The 18,465-nt window shown below is 28.7% G+C and overlaps 2 protein-coding genes across 2 annotated transcripts; one reads left to right on the top strand and one right to left on the bottom strand.

The window, feature by feature from the left end:
- The first annotated feature begins 4,189 nt into the window (after positions 1-4,189).
- Positions 4,190-5,560, top strand: LOC115696267 (stemmadenine O-acetyltransferase). Its single transcript, XM_030623177.1, has one exon. It carries the CDS (start codon positions 4,190-4,192, stop codon positions 5,558-5,560), a length of 1,371 nt encoding a protein of 456 aa, XP_030479037.1.
- A 7,011-nt stretch (positions 5,561-12,571) lies between these two features.
- LOC115698257 (uncharacterized) lies at positions 12,572-13,508 on the bottom strand. The gene is made up of 2 exons (XM_030625462.2): positions 13,298-13,508; positions 12,572-13,206 (listed from the first exon to the last, which is right to left on the bottom strand). The coding sequence occupies exons 1-2, from the start codon at positions 13,408-13,410 to the stop codon at positions 12,882-12,884; spliced, it is 438 nt and encodes a 145-aa protein (XP_030481322.1). The 5' UTR covers positions 13,411-13,508; the 3' UTR covers positions 12,572-12,881.
- Between the last annotated feature and the right edge of the window lie 4,957 nt (positions 13,509-18,465).

Here is an 18,465-nt window from a genome sequence, read left to right on the forward strand (position 1 = left end):
ATTTTATAATGTATTTAAAGATTTATCGATCTGTCATTTTAAATATAACAGTCAAGGAAATTAAGAAAATGTAGGGGAGGAATTAAGAAGACTATGTAACCAATAGACTTTTGTGAGAATTATTGACCGCCGGTGATGAATAATAGTATAAAAAAAATGATAAGATAACTATTAAAGTCAGGTTTAATCCTTTAACCACATGGAAAATATTTGGTTCTATGTACATACATGTGTACACAACTTACATAAGAAGATAACACATTTGACTAATTCTCAAAGACATCAAAATATATAGTTTTTTCCTCATATTTTATACATACACATAAAAATCATCATATCTTACATGGTCACTTTATATATATATACGAACCATATATTCTTAATTTTTAGATAGTTTTGAATTGCTAGCTTGGTACAATTTGAAATTAAAGGAAATTAAAAAATATAGTTTCTAAATGTGATTATGTGAGTATATTAAATTACTAATTTGAGATATTAAAATATAAAAGAGAAATTATGTTGTGGAGGCAATTAGTATGTGAGATATTATCAGTTAAAAATGTACAGCAATGTTTAAAACTTTCAGGTTGATGTGAATGTTTAAAATATGTTTGATGATACTTTTCTTTAGTTTGATAGCTTAATTATAACGTGCATTGCACGTGGTTGCTATCTAGTATATATATATATATATATATATATATATATATATATAATCTGTATTGTTTAGTAATCATGCCATGATTAGTATTTTACTAAACTGATTTGAAGCGACATGATTAGAATCTATAGTTGCAGATTAAATTGAAATTGGAAACTTTTTAAATGGTCCAAGATCATGATTTGGACTTTATTTACTGCCATAAAAAGTAAAAAAAAAAAAGAAAAAAAAATTCTATACACATAGCAAAACTAATAGATCAATCACCATATAATTAGAGTAAATTATACTACAAATAGATTTTTAGATAAACTTTCTATAAAGAGAATCTCTTTCAGAATAATTGTGTTTTTTAATTGGCTAATTAGCATTTTTCTTCCCGAACTTTGACATATATCAAATCATATCCCCTGAACTTTTTTTGCCGTTAAAAATTCTCCATGAAATATTGAAATTGTTTTTTTTTTTTTTTTGAAAATGAAAGCCATCATTTATTAAACGAATAACTCTGTTACCAAACTCGGTAACTATTGAGATTGTTAGATGTAAAGACTTTTGTCTAATTTTAGTAAAAAAATTCTAACATGGATGAAAGTTCAGAGGGCATGATTTAGTACATATCAATGTTCGAGAGGCATGATTTGGTAGATATCAAAGTCTGGAGAGCATGGTTTAGTACATGAACAATAACTGAAACAGTAAAATTGAATGAAATTAGAAAAAAGTCTTTAAATTTAACAATTTCAATAGTCCAGGGGGAATTTTTAACAGCCAAAAAAGTTCAGGGGGCATGATTTGGTACATGTCAAAGTTCGAGGGGAAAAAAAATGCTAATTAGCCTTTTTAATTTGGTGTTGTCATGTTATTCAGTTTTGCTAGCTTTGGCGGTAATTTTTATATTGGGAAGATATTTTTTCAATATGATGGGGTAATGTTTGATTTCGTTACTTATAGTTTTATTGTCTAAATTTCTGGGCGCAGTTTTTTCCTATGTGGCTCGTGATTAGTTTTTGCAGCTCATGGTTTGGCAAAACATGCCCTTCGGTTAAACAATGAGCTATTCTGGTTCGAGGAGGTGTCATCGTCGGTTGTGGATTGCTGCTTTATTATTTTTGTGTGACTATTCACCACGTTAAAAAAAAAAAAAGCCAAACAGACATAAAACTTAATATACACAAGAAAAATAATATTTTATTCTTTAAAAATATTCACAATAAATTAAGAATATTTTGACAACTAATATTATAAAAAAAAAAAAAACCTAACAACATCATTAACTATAATGTACATAGATAAATAAATCTTCTAACTCTAAAGTTCTCCAAAATAATAATTAATAATAACTTATTATTAAAGCATACCAAAATATTATTAAATATATAGTATAGACGTATATTTTTTTTAAAAAAAAAAAATAATATTCTTGCTTCTATAATAATTATAGATGATTAAGGAAAATGCTACATGTTCTCCTTAAAAACAAATAATATATGAAATATAGTTTTAAATTTAAAGTTAATTTGAAAAGTAAAATAAATATTTCTTATTATAACTGGTTTTCTTTATTATTTATTTTTTTATTTTTTTATTTTTTTCAGACTTTTTTTAGTTTTAACCAAAAAAAAAAAATAACAGTATTACAAAAATACTTTTAGCTGGCCAAATAAACAAATATACAGCCTAAATAAAAAAAAAAAATATACAAATACCACTTACACACACCTTCAACCCAGGATCCATGCTTCCTAGGCTTCCTGGGCAACCATCGCGCAACCATGCAGCAACCCAACACAACCAAAACGAAAATTAAAACCAAAAAGAAAACCGCCATTAATTCCGGCAACATCACCTGAGAAGACAACTAGAATCAATCAAAACAGGGGCTGTTTCGAATTCATGAAAAAAAAAAGTATAGAAAAACTACAACGAAGCTAAATTTCAACTAGAAATCTAGTTTAATTTGCATAAAACTAATGTCATGACTTCAATTTTCAGATCCATGAAATGCAAATCTCAAAAAGTTGAACTGGAGTTCCCAAACAATCCAACTCAAGTATAATTCAAAAAATTACATCAATACTATAGTAAAATATTTATCTTGGTGTATTTTCGTTGTTTTCTAAATTTCTAATGGTGAATTTGTTCATATTAAATCATGATAAGACATGTAGATAGAGTTACGTATGTGGAAACACTGTTCCGATTTTTAATGTTTCATAACAGTTGCATAAACATTTTGCTAAAAGTTAATTTCATCTGATTGAAACCTTCGTTTTATTAAAACCTTCGTCTGATGCAACATTCGGCCAACTACCCAGCAACCTTCCTCTGATTGAAACTTTTGTTTGAATATGCCACATTCGACCAACCACCCAACAACCATCGTCTGATTATGTAAGTGATAGTGTAAGAGGCATTTTGGTAATTAAAAGCACATAAAAAATATACATATTGTCCACACCTTATGAATGTATTTTTTGTAAATAAAGTGTCAATTTGTATTTTTCATATAATAATTTTAATTTTTTTTTCATTGAAACAATTATTAATAGAAAAGTATCACAAATCTTAAATATAAATTTACTAGACAAATACATTATTATGTACTTACTAAAGGAAAAATAGAAGACTAACAAATAATAAAAATCATGATTTATATATATTATGTCAATCCTTCAATAAAAATATTAACAATTATTTTGGGTATAAATTACAACGACGTCACTTTTGAATGAAGTTAGAACTACAAGTGAAATACGTTAATGATAACGATTTTAAAAGTAGTGACAAATGCAAGTGAGATACGGTGATAACGAGTTTTCTATAGGTTTAACAATTATCTTCCTTTTTATTATTTTATTAAATCTCTATTTTATGCAATAATTCTTGAGTCTTTAATTTTTTTTTACTATAATGTTTGAAGATATTATAATTTATTTAATTGAGTAAAAAATTAAAAAATTTAATTAAAAAAATTACATAAAAATGTCAAAATAAAACTTTATGATTTAATTATTATTTAACAAATACCAACGCACACGAAGTATAATTTATTTTTTAGTAGTTATATAATATTATATTAAATTTTAATTTATATTAAAATATTATATATATATATAAATACAAATCAACATCAAATATACTATTACATAAAAATATAATATAAAATATAATTTAATATAATACTATACAATACAATATGACACAAAATATATCAAACCGAAAATATATCAAATCGACCCTAAATCTATTATTCAAAAACTTTATGTTTTTTCTAACATTTATTATTCAATAAATGAATATGCCAAACACATTAATATTTGCTGGTTGTAGTCTTACCTATCAAGTTCTCAACATTGTTTGAAATTGTAGAATTAATTGGACATGCTACTTAAACTTGTAGAAGGAGAAAATAGGAACTACTCTCTATACATGTAAACTAATTGTAAATGTTATGCAAATTTAAATCTATGTATAAATATACTTCTTAAACTAAACATTCAACAAAGAAAAAAAAACAAATTCAACATGGAATTCAACATTGTCTCAAGAGAGTTAATCACACCATCTTCCCAAACTCACCATCTTGAACCTTACAAACTTTGTCTTATTGACCAAATTTCTCCAAAATATTATTTCCCTGTCATTCTCTTCTATTCCAATAGTGATGCCAAACTCTTTGACCTCTCAAAAACCCTAACCCAAATGAAAATATCATTGTCAGAAACACTCAACTTGTATTATCCTTTGTCCGGAAGAGCAAAAGATGATCAATACATAGATGATTTTCAAGCTGGTGTTCCTTTCTTTGAAGCCAAAATCAATTGGCAAATGTCAGAATTCTTCCAAAGAGAAATTGAGTTTCATAACCAATTACTCCCTTTTCAACCATTTGGAAAAACACCCAATAATAATATTCCTCCAATTGCCTTCCAAGTGAACATATTTGGTTGTGGTGGAATTGCACTTGGTATTGTCTTCTACCATATGATTATGGATGCTGCAACAATGAGCAACTTTCTCAAATCTTGGGCTGCTTTTTCTTCGGGTTCAACTCACAAGGTAATAAACCCTAATCTCGTTGAAGGAACTATTCTTTTTCCTCCAAAAGAAATTGATTTTCTCAACGACTACACATCAGTAGTGAATCGCTTCTTTTTCAATGAGGGAGAGTATACGGCCAAGAGATTTGTTTTCGCCATTGAATCAATACAAACCCTAATAGAGATGGCGAAAAGTAAACACGTACCAAACCCTACTCGTAACTTGGCTGTCACTTGTTTCATATGGAAACATATTATGGCAGCATATTGGGCTGATTCCGAGCCCAATGATCTTATTACAGCTTGCCAAGTGATGAACATTCGTCCGCGAATGAAGTCTCGCCATAATGGTGATTCATTAGATGGTGTTGTGGGAAACTTAGTTGGGCATGTAGGCTCAGTTTTTGATCCTAATAACGACCATCAAAATGTTAAGAATAGTTCTGACATTAAGTTGAGTGATTTGGTGAGACGACTAAAGGAAGCCATGGAAGGATTTGAGGACTATTTTCTATGCCAAGTGAAAAAAGGTGGTGAGGAGGCTTCATCTGAGATGTTGGAACAAGTAGGGAATCTGAGTTTATTGGATAAGTTAGGAAAGCCTAATCACTTCATTTCGTTCACCAATTGGAAAGGGTTTTTCAAAGAGGTTGATTTTGGTTTTGGGAAGTCATTTAAGGTAGAGCCAATCTTAGGAAAGATCATGAGTAACCAATGTGGAAATATGGTGATATTGGTTGATGCTGATCGATGGGGTAAAGGTTCTATGGAAGTCTTTATTATATTAGAACACAAACAAGTGTCACTATTAGAAAGAGATGAAAATTTTTTAGCCTTTACTTCTAAAAGCTCCTAACTAATTTAATATCTTCTAGTAATAAATGTTGCCTCTATATATATCTAAATAATTTGTACTGTTTAGTACTCATGTCATGATTAGTATTTTACTATTCCTATAAATAAGAAAAAGGTTGTGTGTGTTATTTTATTACAAGCTAGTATGAATTATTATCTTCTAGCTAGAATCTAGTCTTCCCTAAGTTTATTTCAAAAGAAATGGTAAAGATACTCTTTTTTCTACTTTCTCTTTCTTTAGATGACAAGTGTTATATAGTTTGAGTACTAAGGTTAAATTTTGGTTAATAATTAGTAATAATACTCTAATATTATTACAACTAATGGCGTTCTAACTTAAAACGTATTATAATAAATGCATTTATTATAATCGGATCATTACTTCTGATCCTTTTTCTCTTTTAAGAAAATCACTATACTTCAAATTCAGTCTACTCATTCGACCAACATTTGCCGTACAATAAAAAATATTTTCAAAAAAAAAAAAAAATAATTACGTTAAAAACAAAGCAAAGTAAATTAATATGTATAAAGATTGTAGATTTTCGTTAACTAACTTAATAAGTAGGGGTGTTCACAAAGTATCCGATCCAATCCAATCCGCACGATTCAATCCAATCTAATCCGCAAAATGCGGATATCCGCACTTGTGCGGATTGGATTGGATTGAAAAATCTAAAATCCGCTCTTGTGCGGATTGGATGTTGTTTGACCTCAAAAAGTAACCGATCCAATCCAAACCGCACTAAATTATATATATTTTTTAAAATATATAATATATAATATATATTAATTAAAAAAAAACACAAACTTCTAATTTATTAATCTTTTTTAGTAATATATTGAGTTGGTGTATTTTATTTATTTTGTAATAAAAAATACAAAAAAAAAAATTCTTATTCAAATAGACACATATACATAAAGTTTAAACATATATATATACTAGCTTATTTATTTTAGTAATAGATACATATATATTTTAGTGTAAATCTAAAGATAAGTATATATATATATATATATAATGAATATATATATGTATATTGGTTTAATTTGTATATAAATAGAGATGGAAATAGATTATTATTGGAGATTAAGAAACAATAGTTTTTTTTAAATTTTTTTTCTATGAAATATTAAATAATTTATTATGAAAAAAATAACCGATCCAAAATAACCGATCCAATCCGCACTATTGCGGATTGGATTGGATTGGATTTAAACTCTTATGCGGATCGGATTGGATCCAAAATATGAAATCCGCGCTTAGTGCGGATTGGATGTTGTTTGACCAAAAAAGTGCGGATTGGATCGGATGAGCACCCCTATTAATAAGTTTTTTTTTTTTTTTGCAATAAATTTTCTATAAAAATAAATAATTAATAAATAAAAAAATAACACTAGATATTTTGCGTAATTTTGTAGTTAAATGAGTCCTTATTAGGGATATTTTTTAGATATCAAGTACAAATAGCAATATTTGAATAATAATCTTGTTTCCCTCATTTTCCATGAATTCTGCTCCTATTTATAGGTACATAGGTGTTTATCGAGTTTTTCGGAAACCGAATAATTTTAGAGCTTAAGAAAGTAATAAAGGTATGAATAATACGACAACAGGCAAAAGATTTTTACGTGGTTCAGGCGTTAACTATCCTAAGTTCACGAGTCCATTTTATTAGGGTCTTTCGCTGGAGATTATTTATACAAATACAAAATGATGGACTTTGCTCCTATTCCCCCGTGTTCCTCTTAAAGAAGAAAAAGCTTATTAGAAATATTTTGGAGTTAACAATAGGGTTACAAAACAATATGTTTCCTTTTTGTGTGAAGGGAAAGTCTTGGATCTTCTTTGTGAGAGTCCAAAGGATGGGTCTGGATCCCTTCTCTTGTGCACTCATTGGAGTATTTATAGGTCGATTCCATGGTGCAGATCATCTTGAATGGATCTTCATAGGGATGAACCCCCATCGTTGGATTGGTAGGTGGCATGTTTTCCATGTGGTCTTTACCGATGTCAGATTGTACTGGCTACACCGGCGGGGCTTCGGACGCATGTCGTCTCAGGGCCATTCTCTTTTGAATTTCTCTCGTCCGTAGCCCTTGGATTACTTAGCATATGGTACGCAAGGACGAGCGTGCTCTGCATGGTAGTGTGGCATGGGAGACAAACTCTGACACCGTACACAGGAAAAAGGTGTGGCCAGTGGGCCCGTAGCCTGGCATGCGCGGACTAAACTTTCGCGGGTTGAAGGTGCATCCCGAACTGATGCACCCTGTGTTGGAAATTATTTTACCAGGATCTAGATTTACTAACAAGTATGTTGGATTAACAACCTAATATAAATTCTAAAACAATGAAAATAAACACATATAAAGTTAAAAAACCTTACAGTGGGTGCAGCGGAATAATATGACTCCTTCCGTTCAGATCTCTAGCCCTTGATTCCTTTCTGTAGCAGAGCATCACCAAGATCTGAACCTGGATCTTCTTTTCTCCTTCTTTGATGCAGAAATTCCATAGTCTTCCATACTATGATTGAGATACCACTTGATGTGTGTGGGCACTACTCATCTCACAAGGATTTCGAATTTTCTCTCTATTTTTCTCTCTTTATTTCGTGGCTTTTCATGCATACAAGAGAAGAGAGCAAGGTTCCTTTATATAGGGAAAAAGGAGAGCACAACTTTCCAAATAAAACAGTTTCCTTAATTACTGTGTAATCAATTAACTGCCTTATTTAGTGTGATCCACCACTTTCCTATTATAGCTAGGCTTTGATTAGCAATTACATGGCAATTAAAAAATAAAAATAATAATTGGGAAACACAAAGGAGTGCTCGGCCATAGAGGGAAATGGGCCTCACTTGGATTTTGCAGTTTCCTCAATTTTATTTCTATTTCTCCAAAAATGCCATTTTTCCAATTCTAATCATTTAAATGCCAAAACTAATTATTTAATAACTAAAATAGATTATTAAATAATATTGTCATTTAAAATAATTATTAATTAGACATACAAAGTCTCTTAATTAATAATTAAACCTAGAAACCCTTTTATTTACGATTTCATCCTTAAAATGTGAGAATTCATAAAGTAGACATAGTCTAACTTTTAGAATTATAATTGATTAATTAAAATCAATTAACTGAGTCTTACAAGCAGTATGGCCTCAACTAGTATGGGGACCATGGGTCTATATAACCGAGCTTCCAATAAGTCGAACCGAATTTACCAAGTAAATTCCCTAACTTATTAATTCCTCATTGAATCCACACTTAGAACTTGGAATTGCACTCTCAGTCATATAGAAACGCTCTATATGTTCCACGATATAGACACGTCATTAGTTATCCATTGTTATAACCCTAATGTGATCAATGATCCTCTATATAGATGATTTACACTGTACAGGATTAAATTACCGTAACACCCTACAATGTATTTTATCCTTAAAACACTTAACCCTGTATAAATGATATTTCACCTAAGTGAAATGAGATCTCCACCATTTATCTTCGTTTGGTTAAGCTCGAAGGAAATCATCCTTTACTTCTATTTGCCAAATAGAAGCTATAGATTCCATATTTATGTTAGCGCTCCCCCACTCAATTGTATTACCGTGTTCCCAAAATGTACGTATTACCCTGATACAAAACTGGGCTTAACTAACAAATCAAAGAACACGAGTAACACTCTTGAAATTGAGCCTAACCATATCAGGATTTCGATCATGTGATCTAGGATCAACTTATGATATTGAATTGAATAGATGTTTACGGTAAGTTTCAAAATCTAATTCAAAGTTCAATATCGGTCAATTCCAATGCATACTCCATGCATCCGATACTGGTAAACTTTGCCAATGCCCTGGAAAGGACATAACACTTTTCCAAGGTGTAAGAATACCTATCGCTGATTATACCATGTCAGTCTAAATCTAGTGTTCTGACAAATCAGGGAATCTACTTTTGAACATATAATAAAGATTATATTCCACTGTGCTGACAACACTATAATCTTTAACCAACTCATATGTTCTGGACTTAAAAAGAATTCATACATTATATACACATATAATCATGAAATAAATCATGTGAACCATGCAACATAAAATGTTATTTCTGATCTTTATTAATAAGTAAATCTGATTATATGAAATGAGTTTTATTTAGGGCATAAAACCCAACACCCTGGTGGAAGGCTCGTACCTCTCATGGGAGCAAGGGGTCACGTCTTCAAGAATGGAGAATGTCGCTAGCTCGCGGACATCTTTTTCGTGGTCTCCTCCCGGGAAGGCTCCTCTCGCTAGGACCTGTTCTATGAGTTTTATGCTGCTATCTTCCCAGAGCGCAAGGCAAGGAACTTTGGTGGCTTAATGACTCCTCGTCCTTCCTTTATTATTATCCATGTGTCATTTCTGCAAAAATGCGAATAACATTTACCTCCCAAGCTTCAGGAACATACCATGGTCCGAGAGCTTGCAGTATATTCTCTTGAGGGATTTTCTGCGCACGTGATGTTTATGACAAGTCCTTTAATGCGCTACATCATCAGCCGTCAAAGCGAAGTGCCATTACGTGGGAGACATGATTTCTCCCGCTTTCTTGTCAGAGTGTTAAATGGTGGCTTTTGGATTTCTGCGCGCGTGCTGGGCGTGTGTCCCTGGGAAGCTCAAAAAGGCGACGATGGATTAGGCAGCCTATTCTAAAGTGTTTTTTACGATGCACGCAATGATGGGAGCTATCTGTTGGGATGTGAGGTACCCTTTCAGCTTCTCACGTCCAATCGTCGGACATCTCTTGGGGCAAACCGAAGCGTTTCCTTCTCACGAAATGTGCCCCTTCCAGTCGTCCCATAAATACTTGCAATGGCCATTTTATTTTTCACTCTTCTTGCCCATCAAGTCATAAATTTTGAGTTCCCTTCTTCCCAGTTGCATTTTTTTTGTTGGCGCTGCATCAAAACCTCTGATTCCAACATTCTTCCCTCAATCGATAAGTTCTTTGTTTATTTGCTGTTAAGAGCTTTGGAGGGAATCTTGAATAGTGCAGTGCCCTGCTTCTGGGAATAGCAGTGTCACTTCTAGGAATTATGGGGTCAAACAATGACCATGTTCTTTGTTATTTTTGCTCCATATTGTATGCTTAAATTAACTCTAGTTTTCAAACAAGCAAATACAAAAATGAACCAAAATAGAGAATGAAGTTAGAAGTTTGGTTAATAAATATTGATATAAAATTTATATGTTTGAACTGGATTTTAAAGTTAGTATCATTTTTCAAGTTTGGTTATTAGACATTGTGTATTTTTCATTATGTAGTTGATGAAACTAGTTTTTTTTTTGCCTCTTTTAATATTTAGTTTCTTTTAATATTAATGAAATTGGTTTTTAAAGTTAGTATCGTTTTCAGATTATAATTTTTTTTCATCATCTTGTTGATGAGATTATTTTTTTTTCTACTTCTTTTAGTGAAATTATTAGTTTCTTTTAATGTTTGTGAAACTGATTTTTAAAGTTTGTATTATTTTTAGATTATAATTTTTTAAATTGTATTTTTTTTCAGTATGATGTTGATGAAGTTAATTTTTTTCTGCTGCTTTTAATGAAATAATTAGTTTCTTTTAATATTAAGAAAACTGGTTTTTAATTTGATATCGCTTTTATATTATTATTATTATTATTATTATTATTATTTTATTAAACTGGTTTTAGTTTGTGATTCTCTTGGAGATATTTACCTCATATTGAATTATTAAATCAACTTTGATTTTTGAGCAAGCAAATAAGAGATTAAATGTCAAAACAGAGTTTGAAGTTAGATATTGGGTATTAGGTATTCAAATAAATTTATATGTTGGAAACTGATTTTTATAGTTGATGTCGTTTTTATTTATATTTTTTGCATTGTATTTTTATTTTTTTCATTATGTTGTTGACGAAATTGGTTTTAGTTTCTGATTCTCTTTGTTATTTTTACCCCATTTTGTATGCTTAAATCAACTTTGCTTTTTGAGAAAGCAAATGGAAGATTAAACAAAATAAAGAATAAAGTTAAAAGTTTGGTTATTAGGTATTCATATAGAATTTATACGTTCGAAACTGGTTTTTAAAGTTTGTATCGCTTTTAGATTATAATTTTTATATTGTATTTTTTTTATTATGTTGTTGATGAAACTGTTTTTTTTTTTTTCTTCTAGTTTTAGTGAAATAATTAACTTATTTTAATGTTGATAAAATTAATTTTTAAAAGTTGGTAATATTTTTAGAATGAGCATTGCTATTAGGCACCAGTGGTGCCTAGCACCTTCTCGACATGTCGCGTTGCGATCGGCTAGCGATACTCCCTAAAAGCTATTATATTTAACTATATGGGACCCGATATTTCGACTAATAGAGATATTGATACATAAGAGGGTGCTAGCCCTTTAGCATTTCTCTTTTAGATTATAATTTTTTGTATTTGTTTATTATATTGTTAACAAAACTGATTTTCTTTCTGCTGCTTCCGGATTATATAAGAAAAATTACCCCTTACAATCACCTGAAAATTAATTCTCATAACCATTTTTATTTAAATGCAAATATTCTCCTTTTGATGATCACTGGTACATTTTAGGCCTTCTGTGATTTGGAACACTATATACCAAGCTTCAAACAATCTGCTTCTACTCAAAGTAAAAGCTGCCTGTAACCCTCTCTAAAACTTTCTTAATTAACTCCAATTCCAATTTCCAACTCCAATTCCAGATGGGGAATCTTAAATTCCAGTCTTAATGGGGTTTGTTTGGCAGTTACATATACTTTCTTTACAATAAATCTTCATAAGAGAACTAAGATGTGAATGAGTTTTGCTTGCAATTCATTTACTTGACCAACTCATTCATATCTTATTCCATAACTTAGAAGTACTGTAAACATATTATTAATTTTTGTTTCAAGTTTTTAAAATATCAACTACATAAACACTACTTGACCAAGACAAACCAATGACTTTAAATGGCCTGAAAAGTTGGTAAATGAATTTATTATTTTTTATTTTTTGCTGAATATTAGTACATGAATTTATTGATATCTGTATCTGTACTATGTTGATCCAATAATGCAACATTCATAATTAACCACCCCCACTAGAAACAAATGGCTCAGATCAAAAACAGGTAATTTTTATCTATAACTGAATGACCACTAATTTTTAGCAGGTAATTTTAATTTATTCTATGAAAACAAAATCCCTTCTTTTCTTATTGCTGACCCAAACAAAAACAAACCATTCAGATAAAAACAAGAAAAATAAAACATAAAAAGAAGAGATAATGAGTTTAGGAAAGCAAAAGAGAGATCCCAAATGAGATAGTGCAAACCATAAGTCCAAACAGAGCCAAGAACCCATATTTGCCGATCTTGAGGCGATTCATAGGGTCACCAGTGGCATAGCCTTTGAAGTAGAAAAAACGAGTGATTATATAGAGAGATCCAAGAGCAGAGGAGATACAAGGATGCTTTATTCCTCCCAAAATCATTAACATGAAATACACAGGCATCAATTCCAGAGAGTTCTGGTGACCTCTTTGAACACAATTGAAGAGATTAGCCTCTTTGTTATTAGATTCAGAGGCATAGAGAGTTGGGTACGGCACCTTATATCTGTATCATCATCAAAAAAAGACCATTTAATTTGATGAAAATTGAAGAAAAGGAAAAAATGAAAAATTGAGAAATGGGGTTAATTTATTACTTCTTTCGAGCTTTGCCGACTTGAAAACCCATCCAGAAATTGAGAAAGCAGTATGAAACAAGAACAATAGGGACATAACCGTACTCTTTGGGAAGAAATTCAGCGGCCCCCATTTTCTGATTCTTCACCCAATTCCCTTAGCTTAGGCTATATAGCTTGTATTGTATGGTTATGATTATTCAACTTTGTTTTCTCTTTTAATGCTTTTAATAGACGTATATACTTAGGTCAGCAGCGACTTTATGGACAAGGCAAAAAGGGGTAATCTCAAAAATACTACTTTTATTTATCAATTAATCAAATACTCTAAGAGAGTGACACGGAGAGTATCACATGAGCAAAATTAGTATAATGTTTAAAAAAAATGATAGACTTTGAAAAGAGAATAAAAATAAGAGTAAATACTATTTTGGACCCTCTGTTTTGCAAAAGTTACCAATTGGACCTTGTGTTTTGTTAAATGACAAGATGGACCCTGTATTTTTTAAAATAGTACAAATAGGACCCTGAATTCATTTTTTGTCAAAATAAAGTTTAATTATAATCCGATCTAAAAGTGCTATGACAAAACTGTTTACATTTTTTGTATCTGCTCGTATTAAGCATTGTCTTCAAGTTGGTTGTATTAAAAAAAAAAATTGTCAAAAATTAAGCTCAGAGTCCTATTTTTACTATTTTAGAAAATACATGGTCCATTTTGTCATTTAACAAAACACAGGGTCCAATTTGTAACTTTTGCAAAACACAGGGTTCAAAATAGTATTTACCCTAAAAATAAAAGAAGACAATGTAAGTTCCTCGGGCGCAAAAACTAAGACAAGTGGCCGGCCCAAAATGCAATAAATTAGTCACTGAATTAATTAATGGATTATTTCATATATACCAAAAAATGAGAAATAAAAAATTACCATTTTTACGAAACTACCGTGCTTTTGACCTTCTCTTACATATCATTATTTGTTTTTTTAAAGAATGTGAAATGCTAAATAGGTGTTATTGGTGTAATTTAATATCAACTTTTACTTATTTAAATTTAGTAAAAATTATAAAGAATTGTTAACTAACTATAACATGATACAGACAATTTTTTTATATTAAATAAAAAGTTAATTTCACCTTGCAGAAATATATGTTACAGCAATGTGAAAATAGTAAAAAAGAAAAGAATAATTATATAGGACAATATTTTTTGTAAAATATTTACATTTTTACGTTTAAAGATGTTTTTTTATATTTTTACGGTTTTTTAAAAAATAACACGAAAACAACATAAAATTAACAAGAAAACTACATAAAAATAACATCATAATAACAACAAAAAATAACATACAGATAACAAAAAATCAAGAACAAATTAACAAGATTACAACATAAAAAGATTGTATTTTATGTAAATAAAATAAAAAAAATCGTAAAAATGTTTAAAATTTCGTAAAACTATATTTTTGTAATTTTTTTGTTGTTTTTATGTTTTTGTGAAATAATCCCAAAAAAAAAATAGTAAAAGAAGTATGATTTTATGTATTTAATGTAAATTTTCTTAAATAATGGAAGTACAATATTTGCCAAGCAAAAAAATAATAATTATATATAATATAACAATAATTAATAAATTTTGGGTATATTATTTTTTCTCTAGTAGAAATTGTTATAATTTTTTTGTTAGTATATATATGGTAAGATTATAGTAGGATCTAGTAAAAGTTTTCTAACGGTAAGGAATTTTTTTGACCATTGATTTTAAAAAAAAAGTTTCATACCAGTAGGGAACTTTTGCTAAGTCCTACCAAAGAATTACCTTATATATGTACAAATTTCAAAATTTAATTCAATTATATGCAATATTATATGTTTGTTTGTAAAAGTATTTTGGTTTTTTTTTACATAAATCTAGAATTTTTCTAACTAAATTAGAAAAATGCAAAAAATTAGAGAAATATATTAAAAGCTGAAAAAAAAAAAAACAAAACAAAAGAACTTAAAACATGGAAATAATAATATACCTATAAAAAGGGTATTTCTATATTTAAAATTCCATTCACTTAATTAAGTTTTAGAATTAACACTTAAAAGGAAATTAATATTCAATCTGTTAAGAAAGTGAGGATTCCATATTGTAAATTAAGTTTTCAACCATCTATATTGTTAGATTTTCAAAACAGAAGTTGTAAGAATTATCTTCGCTGAGAAACTTTAACGAGTGAATTAAAAAAAAAAAAAAAAAACTAATAATATGAATAAGATTTCATGATTTCTCAAGATTTAGGTTGATCTACTAATTGATTATCTTTATGATATGAATTAGATCCTTATAGTAAATGACTAATTTGATAAAACAATTTAATTACATAATGGCATTGTCATGTATAATCTCTATTATATACAACACATTCACTGAGATGTCCATCTACATCAACGATCTAAATTAAGATTGCTTGTATCGAGTAACAAAAATCAGTGAACCATACTAGCAACCATTAATTAAAGATTTCATAACTTTATTTATAGCTCGTCATCTTAATTCTCTATACAATACAAAGTCACAACCTCATATATGAATAAATTTTTTTTTTATATTTATATATAAATTATTAGTAAATAATTCAACATTCAAACATATATCAAATTTTTCAACTTATAAAATTAAAATATTTTTACAGGTTTTTTAAGGCATAAATCCTAACATGTAGTGCCTTCACTTTTGAATAAGATTGAGTGAGTTGAGTTGTGATTGTATTTTTTAATAAATAACCCATCATATTTCAAAAAAGTCACCTAGTAGTATAATTTTATGCTGCTATTTTGCTTTTAAAATTAACTTGGTACCTTCACTTTTGAATATGGCTGAGAGTGTTGAGTTGTGACTGAAATTTTTAATGAAGAACACTCATATTTTAAAAAACTCACATGTTAGTTCAATTTTAGGCTTTCGTTTTACTTCTGAAAGTAACCTAATGCTTGCACTTGTGAATAAGGTATGGTGTGTTGAGCTTTGAGTGTATTTTTAAAAAAAAGAACCCTAATATTTTTATTAAAGTCTCCTGGTAGTGAAATTATAGACTTTTATTTTGCTTTTGAAAGTAATATGGTAAATACCATTATGAATATGGTTGAGAGTGTTGAGTTTGAGTGTATTTTGTAACAAAAAACCCTGATTTTTTTTAGAAGTCACCTGGTAGTCTTATTTTTTTTAGAAGTCACCTGGTAGTCTTATTTTAAGATTTATGGAAAAGTAACTTGGTACTTACACTTATGAATATGGTAGAGTGTGTTAAGCTTTAAGTGTATTTTTGAACAAAGAACCCTCATATTTTTTAAAAAATCATCTAGTAGTTAAATTTTAGAATTATTTTGCTTCTAAAAGTAACCTCGTACATGCAATCATGAATAAGTAGAGTTTGTTGAGCTATGGGTGAATTTTTGAAAAAATTCTTGTTATTTTTGAAAAGTCACCTAGTAATCGAATTTTAGGCTTTTACTTTACTTTTGAAAGTAGCATGGTGCCTCTACTTATATATATTGGTGAGAGTGTTGAGTTTTAAGTGCATTTTTGAATAAAGAACCCTAATATTTAAAAACAAAAAACAAAATCCTAGTAGTGGTAATTTAGACTTTTATTTTTCTTCTAAAAATAACCTGATACCAACACTTATGAGTAAGGTAGATTGTGTTGAGTTGTTAGTGCATTTTTGAACAAAAAACCTTGTTATTTTAGAAAAATTACCTGGTAGTCGAATTTTTCGCTATAATTTTACTTTTAAAAATAACCCGATGCCTTCACTTATGAATACGGTTGATATAATGAGTTGTGAGTGCATTTTTTAACAAAGAACCTATGCATTTTTAAAGAGTCACTTGGTAGTAATTTTTGACGTAAAAATTAACTAAAATAACTAAAACAAGAGACAATTGAGGGTGGACTTTAGCGGGATAAGTTGAATACTTCTTTTTTTTATCTATATATACCTATTTTTTTTTAGTGTGTTGCCTAATATATCCTCACACTCCACTTAACTCTAGTACTAATTTACATTATTTAATTGAGATGGGAATATCATTTATAAAAGTGGGTAAATTTTAAAGAATATGAAAATAAAGATAAAAATTAAAACAAATAAAGTAAAATGAGTATATAATGTAATTTGTTTTTCATAAATTTGACAAAAAAAAAATATTATTTCACAGATACACAAAAACAACAAAAAAATTATAAAAAGGGATTAAATATATTTACAATTTTTTTAGGGTCTTTTTTATTTTTACACTTCAAAACAGTTTTTTTTGTATTTTTACAAAATTCTACATAGAAACCCCTATTGCAACTAGCGCTGCAACTTAAATTGCAACAAAAAAATCGTATAGAAACCCCTATTGCAACTAGCGTTGCAACCACTTTAGAAACCCAAACCGTAAATTTGAAAAAAAAAAGTTAAAAAAAAATAGTATATGGGGTAATTCTCTCTCTTTTTTTTTTTTTTTATTTACGAAAAATACGGTCTTTTTATGTTGTACTCTTGTTAATTTTTTGTTATTTGTATATTATTTTATTGATGTTTTAATGTTATTTTCATGTTACCTTTATATACTTTTTATTATTTTTGTGTTATTTTTATTGAAAATAATAAATATATATATAAAAAAAAATTAAACGTAAAAATATAATTTTTTTACCAAATAAAAAAAATTATGTCCTATGTAATTATGAAAAGAAAAAATGGTTTTTTATTAAAAAAAAAGAAAAATAAATAAATAGTTTCTCAATTAATTACAAACTGTCTATATTTGGATTGGAAGTTCTCATCAAAAAGAAGGAAAAAAAAATTAGAGGTAGGGATATTAATTGTGAATTGAGTATACTTTGTTTTATTTTATTTTATTTTTGGGAAGATATTGAAATAAATGGGAAGTAAATGCTAATGAAGATTGAGATTATTACCTTATTAGTTGTATAGAAAGATACTAATATGAATAGTTTTATAATAATTTGAATGGTATAATAATTAGGAGGTTATCTATTTAAATAATAAATAAGGAAGCATTATGTCATAATACCGAATTGGATTAATTAATATTAATTTAATATTATTAATTAAATGTATGATGAAGTGGTATTAGGAAAATGGTACTTTTGAATGTGAAAAGTGCAATCTTAAGTTTTAAGGATATTA

This window comes from Cannabis sativa, chromosome 7 (genome assembly GCF_029168945.1).
Source record: "Cannabis sativa cultivar Pink pepper isolate KNU-18-1 chromosome 7, ASM2916894v1, whole genome shotgun sequence".
Taxonomy (NCBI): Eukaryota; Viridiplantae; Streptophyta; class Magnoliopsida; order Rosales; family Cannabaceae; genus Cannabis; species Cannabis sativa.

What these genes read in the sequence shown, in the direction of transcription:
- LOC115696267 (XM_030623177.1), top strand. Translation starts at nt 4,190, where the DNA reads ATGGAATTCAACATTGTCTCAAGAGAGTTAATCACACCATCTTCCCAA.
- LOC115698257 (XM_030625462.2), bottom strand. Translation starts at nt 13,410, where the DNA reads ATGGGGGCCGCTGAATTTCTTCCCAAAGAGTACGGTTATGTCCCTATT. An exon ending in GTCGGCAAAGCTCGAAAGAA is followed by an intron (nt 13,207 to 13,297) that starts GTAATAAATTAA and finishes ATGATGATACAG; the next exon opens with ATATAAGGTGCCGTACCCAA.